This window comes from Manacus candei, unplaced genomic scaffold (assembly GCF_025592945.1).
Source record: "Manacus candei isolate 608988 ecotype Guabito, Panama unplaced genomic scaffold, ASM2559294v1 h1tg000028l, whole genome shotgun sequence".
In the NCBI taxonomy this organism is placed as follows: Eukaryota; Metazoa; Chordata; class Aves; order Passeriformes; family Pipridae; genus Manacus; species Manacus candei.
Window position 1 is genome coordinate 7,569,184 of NW_026138076.1, and position 21,386 is coordinate 7,590,569.

Sequence of the window (21,386 nt, forward strand, 5' to 3'; positions counted from 1 at the left end):
CTGTCTACTCTGTCTTTATGGTTGCTGGACACCCTGGCCTCGAATTAATCAATGGCAGAACATTACAACCAAACTAGGCAGAAATAAAAACTGACAATAGCCAAATGATTCGGGAATAGTAATTTACGGGCAAGAAATATCTCATTACTGCAAAACCCCTTCACAGTAATGGATACTGCTCATTAAATAAAATAAGCTTTTGAATGAAAAGTAATTTGTGTAAAGAAGCTAAAAATGATAAACACAAATATAAGAGCTAGCAGGGTCCAGAATCAAGCTGCATAAATGGAATTAGTTTAAGCATTGAATACAATTTTAGTCAACAGGAGGGACAGAGATGCCTAGTCAAGTTCCATCGTTTCTGCTGTTCTTGAGAACATGTGCCCAGGAAGATGGTATAAAGATGTGTTTCAGTTCTTTGAACTCTCAAATGTCTTATGTCATGAATATAACCTGTTTAGAGTCTGTATTCTGTTTCCTGCTGGATATATGCACTTAGCCCCAGAGTCACATATTTTCTCAGAGAAAGTCCGCAGCTGGAACATCAAGATGAAATCTTACGCATGTATATGCCTCTGTCAAGGGGCACGCTCCACTTTGCATAATTATTTTTCTGCAGAGAACGTTGTGCATACACTTTCTCATTTCTCATAATAAGACATAAAAATATTTCTCAGTAAATAATGGAATTGTCATGAAACTAAACTATGAGCTAATTTCCTCCTAACAGAGAGAAAGATGTTAACAGTATTTGGAGTGTTTTAAAATGTGATACTGATTAATTCTGTATTTATTCAACACACATTAACTTTTTAAATCACTCAGGTAGCATCAAATCCTTTGCATTACAGTTTTCACACTGCCTGCAACAGGAGTAAAATGGTTTCTATGTTAAGGAATATATAGCACCAAGTGGAGAAAATAAAAATATAAAACTGTTGTGCAAAATATTTTTGTTATAGAAGATTGGAATTTTTAATCTGTGGTAATACATTGCAAAGGACATGGGTTTTATTATTTAATTAAAAATATGAACAAAGGTAATTACTGCAGGTTTCCAAGAGGAAATCACTCAGATAATCATGGAAACACTTAAGTTAGTTAACTTTGGAGTAGGTAATAGACTAAGTAATTTCTCCAGGTATCTTGCAGCCCTGTTTGGATAATTCCATAGAAGATACTTTGAAATATTCATCCTTCTATAGAATGTTCTTCATTCTAAGTTACTTTTTACTGATAATGAACTGTGTTTCTTGTCAAAACTCCTGTGAGCAAGTGGCTATGTCACAATCAGTGAGATTCAGCATCCTCCCCCTAAATGAATTTCACATGGTGTCTTATAACTTCAATATTAGTACAGACTTGGATACTAGATGTTTTTCTTCACTAAAAGATAAGTAGCAATGCATTTTAACTCCTGGAACTTATTATTATTATTACCTAATATTTTCTGTATTAATAATAGTGGTTATCTCATTTTAGAAAGAAGTGTGGCAAACACTAGTACTATGAAATGCCACTAATCATTGTGTTTCCATTTTTTGGACAGAAAACAGATAATTTTAGAGTTCAACCACAGAAATTGTGATTTTATTTGGGCTGAAGAGCAGTATTTTCATGTTTCTTGTTCAAAATAAAGTCACAGTAACCCCCAACCAACTGCTGAAAAATTTGAGTCTGCATTTCCAAAATCTTGACCAGAAAGTCTCAGATCCTTGAAGCTCTGCAGCCTCTAGTGACTGCAGGTCAACCCATTCTGGGTTGACTGTGAATCTATGGACTCATTTCATGCTCACATCTCTCGGGCGAGTCACAGGCTTCAGGAAACAATTCAATATTCATGAGTCTAGAGAGAAAATGAAGCTGTAGAGAGTATATAGGGAACGTTTGTCAGGAAAATGAGAAAGAGATTAAGTTCTTTATGCTGCATTTTCCTTTAAATGAAGAAAATACAGAAATAGCACTGTAAGCAGGAATCATCATGCAAACTCAGAACCAGTTTGGGGGTTTAAGGTGCTACTACATGATATTGAACAGACATAGCCAGAAACCTCAAGTGTGGATTTGTTATTTTTACATCAAGAGGCAGGTACTGAACACTGTGGCAACCACCACTTGTGGGATAGGGCAATGTGCTTCCCCTGTACATGAATCCACCTTACCCTACTTCTTGTTGTTGATCCTCGTTGCCTCAATTAATTTGCTTTCTCCTACTCCTTGCTCAGATTGCCTTGCCCAGTACCTTGAGTGAATGGCAAAACAGCACATATGCTATGGTTGCTGTGGGGTGTTAGCTGTGGCTCGGTTTTATTTAATAACACTGTGTTATTCTGTGCAACAAATTGTGACTAATTGCTTCTCTGCTACTCTGCCAGCCTGTGAAAAGGCCCGCATCGAAAACCATCAAGTCAGAGTTCCCTGCCGAATGCCTGTAAGCTTGTATAAAAAGCAGACTTCGGTGAATGAGGTCTGACTAGTAGAGAATTGAAGTATTCTGATGAAAGAAACGTGCTGATCATTGACTTAAGAGCTGAAGTTTGTGATTTTCCCCTCAGGTGCAATGTACATAAACAGTTTCGACTCTGCAGATCTTGTGAAAAACTCTTTGTCTTTCTCAGCAAATTGAACTGCATTTATATAAACTTGTGTAATTTCTATTATTTGCTTTATCATAGAATCATAGAATCACAGAATCATTGAACATTCTGAGCTGGAAGGACCCACAAGGATCATCCTGGCTCTGCACAGGATGAATTTTTATTTTAATCCATGAATATAATTTCTCCCTTTCTTGCTTTCTTCCTTAGTGCTAAAAAGTACACAATGTCTTTTTAATATTTAATTAATGATATCACTTTACAGGTTTTAGTTTAAAGGTAACCATAGCACAAATGCATCCATTATTAACTGCAGAACAGCAGGGGCTTCTTGGGAATCCTCTTTAGTTTAATATGAGAACCCCTGTCAACAGAAAACAGTGCTGATATTGTTGTTAAGTGTGACAAACTGGCAAATGCAATGGGCACCACGCTGGAACAATGCAAACTGCTTATATCAATGGAAGAGGCAATGTTTAAAAGTGAGGTGAAGGCGGACAGCGAGAGGCTGTCGAGGAAGGTTCGATTCCGTGTTGCGTCCTCACACAGCGGGAGGGTGCTGAAGGAGGTGTACGCCGATGGGGAGGCTGCCGACTCTCTGGACTCCGAATATGCCAGTAGCTCAGAGACTGAGCAAACCAGCCGGCTGAGCGAAGTGGACGGGCAGCAGAATGGACACATGGGGTCTGAGTGTGATGAAAATGAGAACGAGGAGGACGACTTGCTCATTTTAGTCAGAGCCACTAAAGAGAAAGGATTTGGTACGAAGCGAGTCAACATCCTCAGCAAAAATGGCACAGTCAGGGGAGTCAAGCATAAAGTCAGTGCTGGTCAAGCTCTCTTTGACAATTTGGCAAAAGTATTTCAGGTAGGTAATGCAGTTCTGCTGGCTGTAAGCCCTCTGCCTGTCCCTTTTAATTCCACACATTATTCTTCACTTTGTTCAAACTGCTCTCATTTATGATTTCTCAATATTCTGCTTCATTCCCATTGTATCCACTTGCTGTTGTTGCACAAGAGAGGCTCATTGGTCTTTCTAGCATAAAACAGCTCCACACTCCAAACTGACTGTGAACTTTGGTTTTCAAAATTGACCTAAAGTTTACTGAGTAGAAATATGTATTTTCTGCTTCCCACGTATGGACCAGCAAAGAAATGTAACAGAGGATTTAACTGGGGCTTTGCTGGAGATCTGTACAGGTCCATGGTACAGGGCCGTGTCACATTTCCACTCACATTATATTAATTCTAATGAGTGTACGATGTTATCTCCTGTCCCTAGATGTAAATATGTATACTTGCAAATCCCATTGTTTAATCTGAAAAGTAGATCAAATTAGGTGCAGGGTGGCAGCAATGACAGTTTTCCCACATGAAAATTTCAGAGGAATGAAATCTTAGTCAGAGGTCTCTTTTATTAATGTCTGGTTTCCACTTATTTTATAGAAGGAGCAGAATATTTGTAGTTGAAATAGCATATGCCACACTAACACCTTAGTCAGAGAAACATCAAAGAAAAATCAAGACAAAAGTTCTAAAATATTTAGCTCATATATACAATTTATCTATATATGCTATTCAAACCTTTCAGTCATTAATATTTATACAAAAGAGCAACAAGTGCTCAGACTCTTTCTGAAGGTTCTTATAATCCAGAATTATACTGTTCACTTAAATTGTCCTATAACTGGCTTCAGGGCACTGTATTAAAAGCTTTTATGTGGTTTTAAATCATGGGAAATTTGATATTAATGACTGTTGTTGTGTTCTTCCTTGCACTGAAACTAAGTAATTTCATAATACGTTTATAAATGGCTATAGATTAACATTCTCTTGCTTCTGGATGTGAATTTATCCTCTATGTTGTACCTAAATTATAACAGTCTTTTTGTCAATACAAACGTTCCTGTGGAAGTTGAAGTTTCAAAGATGAATGGCCTGTTATTTTTTCTTCTTTACATAACATCACATCATGTAGCACTTAAGTAGTTTACTTTCTTTCAAGCTATTCACTGAAGAGTTTGTCCTTGAAGACCCTACTCTGACAAAATTTGTAACAAACTCACTTTTTCTAAGGAGATATGAATTAGGAAGTTTTAACTGATGCATGTCTGAGTTCTCCAAATTTGATTCCACTGTTCTGTGCTGTTTCACTACATGTAGTACCCCAACTCACCAGCCTTATTCCCTCCTAAATGCTTTCTTCTGCTACATCAGTGACACCAAGCTAAAAAATTCGAATCAGCTAAATAAATAGACCCATTTGAAGATATCCACACCTTAATTAGTGTCCCCACCACTTTGCTTTTTCTATCTCTAGTTTTATATTGGAAGTTCTTCAGGAAAGACCCATGGACTGAAATCAATGTACCTTGATTGCAATGTTTCTTGAATTCCTAGAAGAGTTATAGCTAAGACCAGCGCTATTTCCATGAGGTGTTTTGCAAGAAGAAAATATTGCTCAAAAGAAGGCATATCCATCTTACAATATCAGAAAATTATATGTATACAAGTCTACCACAGATGTCCATAATTAAAACCTGTAAAATAATGACTGGTTTAAAAGGTGCTAAGAATTTTTTTATTGACAATATTTTACTGCAGAAGAAAGGGGAAAAATTAAATTATCAGATGAAAACAAATTAAACAGTTTTTCATACAGTACATAATTAAATTTAAGAACTCTCTGCTATAGGCATTGTAAAGTCCAAAAGGAAAGGCAGATTTTGAAAGCAGATGAGGAAAATATATGGGGAACTGAGCAGCTTCTGCTTAGGCAGGTCTAGATGACTGATTTCCAGACATAACTGTATATTCTTACATTAAGTGCCTACTGGATCAAAGACATATATTCAATAATACAGAGAACATCATGATTTTATGTTTCTACACAAACAAGTTCCTATTTCCCCAGAGATAAAGTTTGAAGTCTGGTGATGAACAACGATGGATTGCATATTTTTATATCATACTGTGAGCGAATTTTCTATGCTACATAGTGAACGCAGAGGAGAACAAAGCAAAAAGGTTAGTTTTGAGATGGATTTGGAACTGCTTTATTGTAATGTGAAATATGATTGAAATCCATCCAATTACAAATGAAGTAATGGCCTTTAGTGTGAGATTTGAGGATGATTTCTAGTTTTCTGTAAGCATGTTCCAGACTTCCTACTGGAATACCTCTTAGAGAACAAGTGTCCTTCTTTCAAAAAGACAGTAAGATAGAAAGATATCTCTTAGGAGGTATAACTCAAAATCTCTTGATCTGGGCATTTTTGTAAGTTACTCTCTTGATTATGTGAGGTCATCTGCAGTTACATGTTTCTCTTAGATAAGCAGCAGCAGGTGTATAACAATAGTTAAAATGTATATGGAGTCCCTTATCCCTGAGGAGAGTCCATCTGCCCCTTTGATGATTCAGCAGTAGAACTCATATGAGATGAACTCATTGTATATTTCCCAGAGTTAATGTCAAAACTGGTGTTTGTAATCTCAGAATATGCACCTGAACTCTTGGCAATCCTTATCCTAAGCACTGATAAATATGCGTTCAAATACTTCTTATTTAGTATTCACTGTATCACTTATTAACTAAAATGTGTATGCAAGAAGCAAAATATTGAGTATGTGTGAGTGTCTTGTGACTCTGAAACTAGGGGTTTTTTTAATGTTTTCTGCATTGACAACATTCTGATTCTTCAGATTATATCTGCAAATTCCTCTACTATGCTACTTCTCCAAATACCTAGATGTTCCCTGTGATAGGGAAGAGGTCTTTGAAAACAAATCACTTTGCTCAGATATTCTAGGGATAAGCAGGTATTCCTTAACTGTGGTTTGTTATGTTGTGCAGTCAAGACCTTTGATTTTTTTCTGTTCAAATACCCGTGGTAAAATTACTCCTGTGTATTTTAACGTTCCATCAAATATTTGGGATTTTGAGTATTTTTTCCCCACATTTTCTTACTACAGCCTTTCTACAGAATTGGTTCAGATCCTTTCTTCCCACAACAAACTCAGCTGAAAAAAAAATAACCACACCTTCTGGAGCTTTTTTCAATTTTAAGAGAGTGATGTAATACAGGAATTATTTCTAGATGAAGAGGTGGTTTTGGTTGTTGTTGCTATATGATACAAGCCTGGTCTGAGAATGTATATCTGCTGCCAAATAGATGTGCATCCCCTGCTACATCTTCCCACAGTCATGCACTGAGCAGTTCATCACCAGCACAATCCGTGACTTCTCATTTCCACTGTTCCCTGAGAAGTGGAGCTAAGTCCCTTACATTGATTTGCCCAAGGGCTGCCTGTGTCTCCAGATGAGAGTTGCTCCAGTGCTGTGACAGTGAAAGGTCTCCCATCAGGCCATCCCTGCATGGCTGGGGAAGCTGCTACCAGACAGGTAGGAGCAGCTGTGGGCAACTGGGGCTAGTACAGCCATGGGGATGGAATGTGGGACAGAGCAGGACACATCTGAGGATTGTTTCAGCAGCATGGCAGAACATTCTGGGGGAAGAAAGGTGGGGAAGAGACCAGCTCTACTGATGCTTCAGGACAGCACGGTTTCCATGGCAACCCCTCCAGCCTTTCCCTCCATGGGGTGGATGCCACAAGGAGACTGTTGACATAGCAACCACATCCTGGGGAGGGGGGGTGATGGGTGTTGACATAGCAACCACCCTGGGTAGGGAAGGTGGGAGGGAGGTCCCCAGTTGTCTGGTGAAGGGTAGGGACAGTCACATGTGTCATGCAGCCTCTGTCGGCACCTAAACTGGGCCTGGGGGGTGGCCTCCCACAGTGCTGGCAACACAGGTGTCAGACAGCCAGGAACACTTTATTTGTGAGAAACAGGCATTACTGAAAAGCTTGAAAAACAGGAAGGAGCTGAAGCTCCCAGACTCCCTGTTCGTGCACCTCCTTGGTATAAGTGACATTTTCTCCTGCTGAAACATTAAAACTGACAGTGTCAGCAGCTCCGGAGCTGGGGACGAGACTTGCCAATTGTGTCAGAAGCAAAAGCCCCTTCTCTGCATTTCCAAAGTAATGGTTTTATTTCAGTACATTACCAGACATTTTGCTTTCTAATATTAGAATACTATTTAAATGCAAATTGGTATGAATATTTCCTATATTTTCCCATAGAAAGTAGTAGAGAAATAGTTATTTTTTCCTTGAGATAAATATAACTCTCTTCACGACCAATTTTTATGACTAGACCATACCTATGATGGCTTCCAGGTAACAAGGAACAAAAATCCTTGTGTTGTCTGATATATTACTAGGTAATACAATGATCCTTTCATGCCAGTCTGGGTTTCCATCCCAGTGTGCAATGTAATGGAGCTCAGCCAAAGGTTTTATATGGGTCTCCCCTCATTTTCACTGCTTCAGCAAGGGTATTTTCCTCTATTTCCATACTTACACACTCCACTGGCCTTCCAACCTCCTCTGAAAGGTCGCGTTCTGCTAAATTAGCCACAGAACTCATTCTCAGGCAGGGCCTGCTGACGTCTTTTGTGAGAGGGCAGGCCTGGTTAACAAACCTGAAGAACGCCTTTGTGAGCACTGCGTCAGTGATATGGGCCAAGAGTCAGACACAGTGTACTTGGTCTTTACACTGTTTTCCAGCACAGTTTCTCAGGTAGAGCTAACATTTAAGGTTGCAAAGTGCATGTCATTATTCAGCCTGATAAAGAATGAGCTTATTAATGTTTAGGGAGAAAGGTAGGAAAGAATAAGGAATCATGTGGAAGTTTGTTAAGAGAAGAAGAGCTTTTGGGGTGGTTAAGTTCACTTTCATCTTTCTTTACTTGCAGGTGACCTGGTGTTTAAGCCATTAACCAATTTCAGTCTCTCACACCTGGAAAAGTTAATACACAGCAGGACATGCAAAGCTTACAAACCAGTAGGGCTAGCTAATACTACAAACAAAATAAATTGAAATACAGCAGCAAAACCGTCTTCCAAAGAAGGCAGATGCTACAAAGTGTTGTTAAGGAAAGTTTCTTGTGCAATCGTACAAACAAAGGTTTTAGGGTGGGTGGCGTGTTGTATAGTACTCCTCTGGATCATATATCATTAAAACTCCCAAAAGTCTGGGGAGATGAGAAAGTGGGATTTGCACTTTCACTAGAGAATTGCAGTCATGATATTGTCCTCCTCACTTCTTTGGCAGATGATCAATGCTGACATTCCAACATCAATGAACTCTTTGAACCCAAAGACCTCTGCTAGGACTGGAAAAGGATTGTAAAACATCTCTTGAACTTTTCCTTCATATTCTCATCCAAACATACTACCCTGTGATTCTCAAATAGGCATAGCTTGCAAGAGAAAAATATGTGCTGGATTGCTTGTACAGAGCATTTGCTGCAGTAATGCCACTTATTTGGATGGAGATAAAATCCCAATGAGCTGTAGGTATCTGAGGTACAAACTTCCAGTGTATCTTCCTAGTGTTAGGAAGTCTGGAAAACCAATTATTGAAATGCATTGCACTGAAATCCACTGGAGAACAGGAAAAATTGTAATGACACAGAGGATCAAGTGATTATGAAAAGTAGGCTTCTTCTTGTCACAGAAAAATCAGTGTTAGAAGGACAAATGGATAACTACTGGAATGGGCATAGTGTCCTTTCACCAACTCCTTTGTGCCTTCAGAAGGACTTTGATCTGTGACCACATTGCATGGGACAGTGATTCAGCTGATACAGTTGATCAATTCACAGTTATAACAAGTGTTTTCCAGAGTTGATGTCTAAAGAGACACACTGAATTAAAAAGTAAAATGTTCAGTCACTGAATTAAAAAGTAAAATGTTCAGTTCTGTGAGCTTTTAACCAGAGTCTGGATTTGGTCAGTACTTAGGATATTGGTTTTTATTGTTCTCATGTTCCTGTAGAAATCAGCTATAAAGCACTGATATCAGACAAATCTATTATTAGGCTATTACTGGCATTGTAGGATTTGCTTCTGTTGGACTTGAAGCAAATTCTACTTCACATAGAACTTGAATGATCGGCAAATAGACTTTAAACTATCTAAACCACTGAAAGTCAAATACAAGCTCTGATTTAAAAAAGACTAAGCTGTCTCGTTTTTTAAAAATGTAAATATGGGATGTCTTGACTTTTCAATGCACTCAACATTGGGAAGCTTAGCAATAAAACTATGGTTACATTTACTACTTCTTCGAGACTGAATCTATAATTATAGAAAAAAAATTGATAGACTTTTATGCTGGCAGTCTGACTAGCAAGTACTGGACGTCTGTCCAAGCTTCCAGCACACTGCATGGCATCAAAATTATTCTTGCTCTGATGAGTCTTGATCCTTGTAAAGGATCCATAAATGAGGTCAGCATTCTTGAGACACTGGCCTTGTCTCTTCCATGGGAAAGGGCATAGCAAAGAAGCTGTGGTAATACTGTAGTGAATATGTATATACAGAATATGTAGTACTAGACTTGAGATTCAAATCAAGACTTCAGATTAAGATTCAAAATATCCATAGGCCTCTGAAGAAGGACTTAGACATGAAGCTCCAACACTGAGATCCTCCAAACCTCTCTTTGGTGCTACCTTGCCTCAAAGGCAACAAAAGCCTTTCATTAATGAAAACTTGACTAATTCTCTGCCTTGGCCATGTGCCTCATCATCTCAGTGTTGACAGGACATGACAGTTACCTCCTACTCGTGTCCTACGGGAACCATAAAATAGGGGTTCCATTGCCTGTCTCACCTGCAGGGCTTGATGCAGTAGGTGTTCCCTGAGCATGCCTGGTGCATCAGATCCTACACAAACTGTACATAAGCAGATTCTGCTTTGTTACGAATTGTGTCTTCCAGGAGGCAGTGGTGGGAGTTGTACTTTGAAACAGACAGCAACAGGACAGCACGAGTAAGTTGCTGAAACAGGAATGGAACACAGGCTTGCTATACCAAATATTACTGTTCTTCAGCATCATGCTTGACGTCCATTTCTTTGTTTCTCTCTTTCTCACTCTTAAGGAGTACGGTGGTCACATTTCTTCCATATAGAGGTATCCTAGAAAAGCTGGTAGCCTGTGATGTGCTTGCTAGGGAAAAGAGGTAGAGAAGAGACTGAATCCAGGTATCCAAGACATGAGAGATTGCAAACAATCATGTTCTGCCACCTTGTTTCATCCTCTGCCTTTAAATCTAAAAATACATTTGCTTTCTTTTTGAATGAATGAATGCAAATGCCAAATGGAAAAAGATGCTTCCTGGTTGTAATAAGTGGGACTCCTAAGTCATATTGGCCTCAGGATATTCTCTGAGCTGAAACCAGTCATAAAATGAAAGAGTGTTAGTAGAAAATGCCATATATGCTTTCCATCCTCTTACTTTTAATTATCTGTCTGGTAGATGACTTGGAATACCAGATGAACACTGGGTCTGAGCCTACGTACTGCTCTGGGATACTTACATAATGTCCCTTTGTGGAACTGCTCAATAAGATGCTCAGCCTTTGACTTAAGATGAAAAATGCTTCATCTTATTTCAAACTAACTTGAAAAAGAGTCATGTTATGCAAACAGCCTATCAAAAAAAATCTTAGGATGTTAGTGCAGAAATTTTTTCTACTTATTCTAAGAGTAGGATTTTTTTGAAATTGGCCTCTTACAACAGAGATGAAAAAGATGAACTGATTAGTCTCGATCATTAATTAGTAGCAATAACTCTTGTCTTTTGCCATCTGTGAATGTCAACTCAGTAACTCAGCAGGAAAATAAGGAGAAAATGTCTTTTGAAGTACTCTTAAAACTAGGGTTATCAAGAAAATTTGGGGCTATTCCCTTTTCTTTGAAACGGTACAACAGGCTGCCTGCTAGTGCATTGCCACTGAGACTTGTATGCCTTTGACACAGCAAATACAAATTTTGTGGAACATATAAAGATGAACTAAATTGTCTGCAAATATGAACTGTCCTATGTACTTAATTCCTAGCACCATACTTGGTCACTGACCCCTAATTCCATGTACAAATAAATTACTCTGCAACCAAATATTTAAGGGTCCTCATCGCACCTGAGTGTCTTAGGTGAAGTACATTTTACTTAAAACTTTATAAACATGGAAGTAAATACTTGACTACTCTGGGCCAATATGTCACCAGACTGCACAACTGTGCATCTGCAAAAATATGGCAATAATGAGGATGAAACACAGCTCCTTTTTTAAAATTTTAAATATTTCCTAACAAGTTAAGTGCATTAAAATTCCTTTTTTTTTTTTTTTAGTTTACAGATCTCAAAGCTGTTTCGGTTCTGAAGTAGGATTTGCAAATGCACTAGTAAGCTTACACAAGCTAGAAAATATAAATGTATATGTGCCATACATGTTAAGGAGCTAGACTGCTCTGGTCTGTCAGCAGCTTGCTCTGACGTTTTTCTACCAGTGTTGACAGTTTATGACATACTGTACCAGCACAAGGCACATTATTAGTAGCTTGAAAGAAAGAAATGGTCAAAAAGATATTGCTTTTTTTTGGTTTTTTTGGCTAGAGCTTTAGCCTGTGACTGCAATGTTTGGCAGCACCATAATTTTGTAGCTGAAGTGGAATAAAACATTCTTTAAAATGGAATTTGTTACCAAAAAGAAAAGGGTACGGCTTTCATACATAAAAACCTTTCTCATTTCTGCAACATCCATTGTTAGGTAGTACAAAACATGAAATTCAAATACCACTGAAATTTTCCAAAACTTACAAGAGGAATAATAGATAGGACAGCATCCCCAGCCTGTTGATTTTAAAAAAGGAGCTGGAAAGATACAGCTCCCCATCCAAACAGGCAATCTTGTGTTTTGCTTGATGCGGTAGTTACATTGTGGAGAGGCTACCACAGCACTAGTCTTTATAACCTCCATCATACAAAGCAACAGAAATGGTCACAGACGAGCAGCTGGAGTCAGTGAAGTAGAGACTCATTTCACACATGGCAAGAAAGAAGACAGAAAAACTATCATTCATTGCTGGTATGAATTGTGGAAAGCATTTTAACAACCTTAGTACCATTTTACTTTGGAACTTTGAAGCACCCTCCATCAGTGTCAGAGGAGTATGTCTTCCGTACTGCAGAAATACCACACACAAACCTGTTCTTCCTCCTTTTCTCACAAAGAAGTATAAAAAGCCTTACTGGCCAATATTTTCACACATTTATAACAGCATGTGTTGTTGTGTGCTGCATTGACAAATCAGCCAATGCTGGTTCAAAGGCAAAGATTTTTTTCTTTGGAATTGACTCTCAGTAGCCTTGTTTGGAATACTACTGATTGCTAATTATCTAACAAGGTTTAAAACTACTAGGAATTGACAGGAGTGAAACACTGTTATTTAAGAAAAATCTGTTTCTCCTTGCAAGTTCTGTGAGACAGAAAGAAGTCAGTTTCTAAATTTGCAACTGAACTTCCAGTGTTTTAAAGAAAATGTGATATTTTCCTGCCTAGCCTCTCATGTCTTGCTCTTGGTTTACTACATCTAAATGCAAAGGACTTTCCTTCCTAGGCCTACAGGCAACTATGAAGCATTTCATTGTTGTTCAAGCAGGGAATGTCATAAGAGACAGACTGATAGACACAGTGAAAAATGAGACCTTTAAGCATTATTGCTGGAGTTCTTTCCACCTGTCACAGGTCTTAATCCACATCTTAAGAACTCCCCTTTCCAGGCATAGTCTGATGAGGTCTATGGTCAGACCCCACCTCAAGTACTGCTTCCAGCTCTGGAGTCTTCAACACAGGAAGAACACTGACCTGTTGGAGCAAGTCCAAAGGAGGGCCACCAAGCTGATCAGAGGGATGGAGCACCTGTCTTATGAGCATAGGCTGAGAGAACTGGGATTGTTCAACCTGGAAAAGAGAAGGCTGCAGGATGACTTAATACCTGAAGGGAACTTACAGGAAAGATGGGGCAAGACTATTTACAAGAGCATGTAAGTGACAGGACAAGGGGAATGGGTTCAAACCGAAAGACAGTGGGTACTAGTAAAAAATTCTTTATTGTGAGGGTAATGAGGCACAGGAACAGGTTGCCCAGGGAAGCTGTAGATGACCCACCCCTGGAAGTGTTCAGGGTCAGATTGGATGGGGCTCTTTACAGCCTGGTCTAGTTGAAGGTGTCTTTCCCCACAGCAGGGTTTGGAACTAGATGATCTTCAAGGTCCCCTTCCAAGCCAAACCATCCTATGATTCTATGCTGCTTTCAGTCAGATTCACGCACATGCAGTGGGTGTATCTGGTTGTTCCAAATCCCACTGTGGTTCAAAAATAGAAGCACCTACTCAGTCTCTCCGAGTCCAAACTTAAGGTATCATACAGATTTAAGAGAGGCATCAGTTTATAAATGACATGTTCATCTGTTCATCTAACTATGCAAAATATTGCCATGGCAGCTATTGTTGTACCTGCTGGGTGGTCAGGCCTTTTGGAAATCTATCTGCTTGGTGCATGACGGTCTTGTGCATCTCCATGTAGGAGAGTGTGGGGTGGAAGAACGATATTAGTGGCCAGTATTTACAGCTGGATACAGGTGACTAATACTATCTGGGTTTTTTTGTTACTGACTGAGAGTAGACTTGAATCATGTAGTTCCTTCAGACAGGTAGTTTTATCATCAGCTGCTTCAGTAGTTCTCTTTTGCAGTCACAACAGATAAGGGCAAGAGTTTTCAAAAAAAGGAGAGATGTCTAGCAAACTTTCTGACCTGTTTTTTATGCTGTCTCAATTCTCATTTTGGCAGAAGGTTATTCAGCTGGCAGAAATGCAATCAGTCTGGAGTTTCAGAATTGTTTATAGACAAATTATAATATTAGAATAAATGTTGTTATTAATTTTTCTTGCTGTAGAGTGTTAAATGATGACTATGCAAAGAAGCTATTGAAATGTTCATCTGAAAGAAAAGCAGATAGCCAATTTAATAATCTTAGCATCTTCATTTGTAGTCTTATTCCTTGACCAGAACATATTTAACTCTATGACACAATATAGATCCTAGCCCTATTATAAGAACATAATTATATGAAAATATGATTATCTGAACATTAGTTTCTGCTTTATTTAACAAATAAATATCTCTGGACAAAATCCTGTATCAGACTAAAGCATAAAGCTGCTCACACTGACCTTGCTAAAAAATTAGTCCAGTTGCAGAGGTGATATATACAGACTAACTAACTTGGCAGCTATTTTGACTAGCAGGTTTAGGAGCTAGTATAAAGCATACAACCTGCTATATTCTGATTTTCAGACATTATGCCTGTATGGTTAAAAACCAAATCAAACCAAAAGCTTACACCTTAGCTTTTTTCCAACAACAAAGTCTATAATTCTGCTCCACGAAGTTGTATTTCATTTTGTTGACACAGAACTGGTGGATGAGCCATCTGTCCCCTTTCATATATCAAGGCTAGCAGCCACAGTATAGACTATTCTAGGGCAGAGCTGGTTTATGTATGCTGTCTAGGAGTTGTATCCTCTATATCTGCATAAAAATCTTAAGCTCTCGTTCTTTAGTTTTGAAATCTATTGCTTAAGAAAAGACATGAAGCACTTTATGTGTGCAATGCAGATGGATCTTTAATTTAAAAAATGAATATTGAATATATAACTAGTAATTAACTATTCAGAGTTTGAAGATGAAGCTACCAAATCCCTAGGTATTATTAAGTGATGAGATAGCTGAGAGCATAGTTCCAATTAGGTTAAGTAATATAGCAGGGAAACCAGGTCCTTCATCACTCAGCGCTAACAGAGAACAAAGTAGTGCTATAACTACAAGAGATTCCTTTTCCTTACTTCCATACATTGAGTGATAGGGGTCTCATTGAGGAGTAAGGACTGAATCAGCACTTTGGTGCACTAATCACTGCTTAAGTTTGCTCTTTGCCTCATTCTAAGACCTGTGCAAAATTCATTGCTGGTTGCAAAGTGCTTTGTGACCGCAGGTGAAAGAATGCTCCATGTTCGCCTGACAAGTAGTTGGTTTTTTCTTTAACTGTGCAGTGCAAATGACAATTTCAACTTTTACAAAATGGCCTGTTTTTATCTCAGCCCAGATGAATAATATTTTCAGGTAGACTTTAAATTTTATAAAGTGTCAGGAAAGAAGAAGTACATCATTTGGCAGATGTTTGGAAATGAAAATTAAGGGAGAGTAGTGGTTTCTCACTTTTGCTCAACATTCCTTGGGAGTTTCAGGGTCTTAGTGCATCTCATTTCAGCTTCCATTTGCAGGAATACAGTAAAAGATAAAATCACTTTTGACAGAAAGCTTGTTACCTGCCAAACATGAAAACTCCAGTGTGCATCACAAATCAAAACCAGAATTCATTTAATTCTTTCTTCTCTTTTTATTGCTTAGGAAGGTAAATTATGAAAAATGAAATGTAATTTTTGAATTTTCTCTGGTATTGATTGCACTGGAGAATGACACTTTATTTCATTTATGCTATTACCTTCTTTAGTTGTTTTTTTGAGTAAGCAGAAGTAGTTCTGTTGCATAAGACTGACTCTAGCGTGTAATTAATTCATGATGAAAGGCTGACAAATCTGCTAATGAAAGTCCAGTAAATTTTCAGCTAAGTGTAACTGATAAGAGCTTTCCTGAATACAAGTTTTTACTTGCTGATTCTCTCTAACGCTAGGAAAAAACAACAGTTGCAACACTGGTGCAAATATAAAGAATTATTACCCATACAAAGGCTATTGTTCTGTTTCTGATGATATTCTGATATACTGATAGTATGTCTTGGGAAAACAGACCCACTTACCACACCAAACATAGCTGATAAAGAAGGAATAACCATGTAATATTGTAAGCAGGATCTCCGCAACTAACTGTTTTATTCTCCAGTCAGAAATACAATTAATCGCATCTGTAAGAAGCTCAACAGACTAGAATACATTTTTCATAGACCACTAATGCCTTTTAAATAACCAAACTGTAACTGATATTTGTGAACTACAAAGGGGATCACTGCTTGACTTAACTGCACCTGGCTATGTTTAAATGTAAAATGAGTCAGAGATCCCTGTATGTATGTATGTATTATTATTATCACATTATTATTAGCATCTATCCGTCTCTCCATCAGTCCAAGGATATCAAGGGAATATTTTAGAAATAATGAGTAAGGGACTGGTGAAAGAGAGGAGCGAAGAAAAAGAGAGAAGGAATACAAACCTTTTTTTTTTTTTAAAACTTCATTTGCCTTTCCAGAGAATAGTAAACAGGGTACTCCAAAACTGCTGCCAAGTTAAAAAGAAATGGGCCAGAGTCGACATAGTAATTTCCATGACAGCCATTTGCTGCTGATCGCACAAGTCTTTCTCTGCAGTACGAAATATTCTATCGAGTGAAGCAGCAGTGATTACAGACAGACAGTGTGCTCAAACCAGGACTCATTTGGAGCCATGTTATTTGCTAACTTTTCCACATGATCTGAGATATTGAACTCCTTCATCTTTATCTGCCCGTTTCCAGCAAGTCCTGCTCCAGTTCAATTCTGACTAAAACCATCCTTATAGAATATTCTCAAAGAGGGCATGAGCTGCCCAGTGATCCTCCGTGAACAGATAACATAGGTTCAAACATCACGAACAGTGTGGTAAACAACAAGCAAAATGAAAAATCGCTCATAACAAGAGAAAATAGAATTTTGGCTCAACAAATGCTGTTTAAGACAAATGTATTGTGGGCTTTTTTTTAACAGTTCAGGGTGTCAACATGGGAAACGGTACATAAGTAAATAGAATTACCACCGAAGTCTGAGCATGTAGAAGAACAAAACATTTCTTCTCAAGAGAATTAAACATATTTGAAAAATCCTACTCATATTATTAGAAAGCAATCTCCAAAGTAACTTAAACTGTGAACTGACAGTAGAAAAATAAATATACCAGAAAAATACTAGCCATTTATTAAAATATTTCATACCTACAACCACATATAGGCAAGTCTAGAGTTCTTTTTGGTCAAGTGACCAAACACTAAGTGCTAATCAGAACTCTTTCAAATTGACCTACATACTGTCTTCTTTTATTTCCAGCCCTTCTTCTTGTTTTGAATAGAAACAGAAAACAGAAAGGCCCAGAAAAAAAAAAAAAGTAAAAATTGAACAATGTTTTTTAAACTTTAGAAAAAGTTCCATTTTTTAGAAATTCAATTCTCATTTTGCTCAGTCTGTTTCTCCCTGTTGCTAGCAATAAAGAGATAGAAGTGAAATAAATGCTGATCAGATGTTGAATAACAATTATTTTTCATACCCCCTACATATAACTGTTATCACCAGGTGGTAACACATAACTGTTAAACAACAGGAAATTAAATTATGTAATCTAGGACAAATCTTCTTCTAAGAATAGAGACTTATTCTCACATTTCCAGAGCTTTCTTTTTGTTTAGAATTGTGTAATTAATACTAACATTCTTTTCGTGACCCATCTGTGATCCATTGTTTCAGTCCTCTGATCTTCCACATTATTTACAGACACACCTTCAGGCAGGCAGATGCTATGCAGCTCAAGCCATACATTTTTAATTTACTGATAGCACCATCTCTTTAGGTGACTTGCAGTAGACTTTTTTTTTCTCTTTTACATTAATTAGTTTCTGTTTGCAAGGTATATTGAAGTAACAGTCACCTTCCAATTTGCCTGTTCTCTAACTTTGTGTTGTCTGTTAGTAGAAGTAGAAAATGTGTGGAAATGATAAATTGTGAACTATTTTTTATTTTCACATTTAGTTTGACCTCAATTTTCCAGATATTTTAAAATCACTGTATCTTACTCACGTCAAAGGCACATTGCATAAACTGTTATGCTGATGTTCTGTCAGCAAAATCTTCAGAAAACTGTCTCCAGCTAAACAGCTGAAAATGGCCAAAGTAGAAATTCATTTCTTTCCTTTTCCTTTCTCATTGATGTAACACAGTCATAACCCTCACTGGGATAATTTAAAGCTGTGTCCTCTTAGTTTTGCACAGATCAGACATGCTACTTGAGCCAAAATGAGTATAATATGCAATGAAAGTTCAAGCCAAAATTTATTCCTAAATTAAAATGTCTCCAAGTGGTCACAGGATTCATGCAACAACATAATCCTGTACATTTTTTTAGACACCACAACCGTGTTCAGTCCTGTCACAACACAAGCCATATCTACCAGAAATAATGTTTTTCTTGCAGAAGAGGGAAGTTTCAGTTTGAAGACTGGCATGCCACCATGCTTCACAGCTACCATGTTTTCTGCGGACTGGGTGTGAATTTTAGTGCAAATTATTTAAACATAATCAAGTACTTAATTATTTTAGTAAATTTTGTATCTAATGATTTTTAAACAACTTGCATCAAGCAGTGCAGGAGGTGAGATAGAAAACTGATGAGTGGATACTGGGAGTAAATGTGCAAAACACTGTAGGTTATTGGTGGGGGAAACAAAGGTGTCCCCTCCCCTCCTCTCCCCTCTTGTAACTGAAGTCTCTTTGGAGAAACCACTACGAATACGAAGTTGATAGGAGGAAATTTTGTAGCATCCTTGTCAAGTTATTCTGTAGGCATATCTGAAAAGATGAAGCTAACCAAGAACCAGAACTAGTGGAAACCAAGATCATGGCAAACCATACTGTCTGGGTTGTAGATACTGAGATAAAGTAACTAATTTTCAGAAAATCTCTGGTGATAATTATACAAGGCCTGTGACTGCAAATATATGGGATTGGGTGGAGAGGAATAAAATAGAATTGCTGATATTGTAGAGGGAATTCAGGAGATAAATCAACTACTTGTAGAGAAAAACTGAGTTTATCCATGAGATGCTGGAGAAAGCTTCCTGCTATCTGGATTCACAGAGACATGTCAGAGGAAAATGCAAGACCTGTGATTGTCAGGTTTTGGAATATTGTTTGGGAGCCTGTGAAGCTGATGTATTGGCTGTGGACAAGCTCTGCAATAGTTTATTTTCATTTTTTTTTAAGATGGTTAGGTAAATGTGTTCACTTGGACTCAGAGAATTTCTCAACAAACCTACCAGAGAAGGAAGTAATGCTTTGAATTCAACATATTTCAGACATAAACTGCAACCAATAGAAAGTGCCAGATGGCCAGAGTTCATCTGAAATGGTGGCACTGTCCATACTCCATGGCAATTCAGGGCAATGATCTTCATACGAAAGGGCAAGATGTGTGTGACACTTTCAGTGAGTATAAATGCCCAGAAGAAACCAGAAAACTGTGTTCTCCACAAACGTCCCTAGTTTCAGCTGGGGACATCTATCTGCTTAGTAGTGTAAGTCCTCTAAGGAGGTACCATCTACTTCTGAGCTGGCACCATGGAAATCTCTAGCTTCCAGCCACTCCTGCAACCTGCCTGCAGCACAGGTTTGTAATTTTGACCTTATATAACTCTTATGAAAAGGTAAGGACTGCACTTAAATTCATTCCTCAATAGCTCCCAGAAATGTCAAGTGTGGCAGTGAAGTACTCTGTCTTGAGAGAATAAAGCCAAAAGTGAGAGAGGAGAAGAAAGGCTTCTGTATACTGGCAGTATTGGAGGAAGTAAAATTTCTCATGGAGATGTGGGAAAATTGGGTGTTCATTTTTGAACTTTTTTAAAAAGAAGGACTTTGATCTGGAAGTCTGGTCAGATCTCTGAAATAAAGAGAGAATAAGGGATAAGGGAAACAGGAGTTTTCAGTTACAGCTTGAATTCATAAGTTTTGGCTAAGCCAGATAAATGGGAGCATGTAGGGGTTTTTTTACACTGTATTTCAACTACACCTGTTGGTGACCAATATTAAGAATAATCCATTTGTTGATTCTTTCGAGTGCAGCTTTAAAATACCTGTATTTTAAATACATCTATGGTGAATTTTCTTTGTAACTTTCTTTTAGCCAGAAGAACAAACTGTAGGATAATTTCCACCAGAACTTCAGTCTTGACCACAAGAGAATTTGAATTTTTGCAAGATTTTTGCAGTTTTTACCATTTAATTTTCCTAAACTTAGCTCCTCATCTGCACCTGACTGGTACACTCTAGGTCTTAAGAAGTGGTACTAAAATTTAATAAGCATTCTTGATTAGCATTTGTTTTGTGCAGTCAAAGGCTCAAGAAGCAGATCAGGGAGCTAATATCTCCTGTAACACTGTAACACAATTTTGCAGAACTATGGGTTTCAATTTCCTGATCCAACGATTACATCAAACAAAGAGAAATTGTTTATATCGCCACTCAGATTGTTCAGCTGAAAGTCATTTATCAAACATAGCAGATAATCAAACCTCAGTAACACTAGCTTCTAGCTCTCCTACCAGCACTGCACCTGTAGAAAACAAATGTTTCCCTGGTTGGATGCCAGGTTACAACACACTGCAATCAGTCTTGCAATAGAGAGTAAGCACAGAGGGGAAATACGGCATAATCCAATGCCAAAGAAAATCCATTTCTAGGACTGGTTCTGGCTGGAGTTTGCATGATGTAGAATCACAGAATCATTTTGAGTTGGAAGTGACCTTAAAGATCATCTAGTTCCAACCACCCTGGCACAGGCAGGGATGTCACTCACTACACCAGGTTGCTCAGAGTCTCCTCTAGCCTGGACTTTAACACTCCCAGGGATGGGGAATTCACAACTTCTCTGGGCAATGATGTTTTCTGTATAGTTTAAGGTAGGTATTAAGCATGTTCATATTAAATATACTGTAAAACAGCTATGAATAACAAAAACTACTTATCAGAAACAGCAGCATTTCTCCACTGAGAAACTGAG

General features: G+C 38.0%; 1 protein-coding gene across 1 annotated transcript in view; it reads left to right on the plus strand.

The window, feature by feature from the left end:
• The first annotated feature begins 3,069 nt into the window (after positions 1 to 3,069).
• The window catches only part of GRXCR1 (glutaredoxin and cysteine rich domain containing 1), a 39,191-nt gene continuing 20,874 nt past the window's right edge, over positions 3,070 to 21,386 (plus strand). The window contains exons 1-2 of the mRNA XM_051790097.1: positions 3,070 to 3,465; positions 5,940 to 5,942. Of these exons, the coding sequence (XP_051646057.1) occupies positions 3,070 to 3,465; positions 5,940 to 5,942 (399 nt within the window). The remainder of the gene's footprint in view (positions 3,466 to 5,939; positions 5,943 to 21,386) is intronic.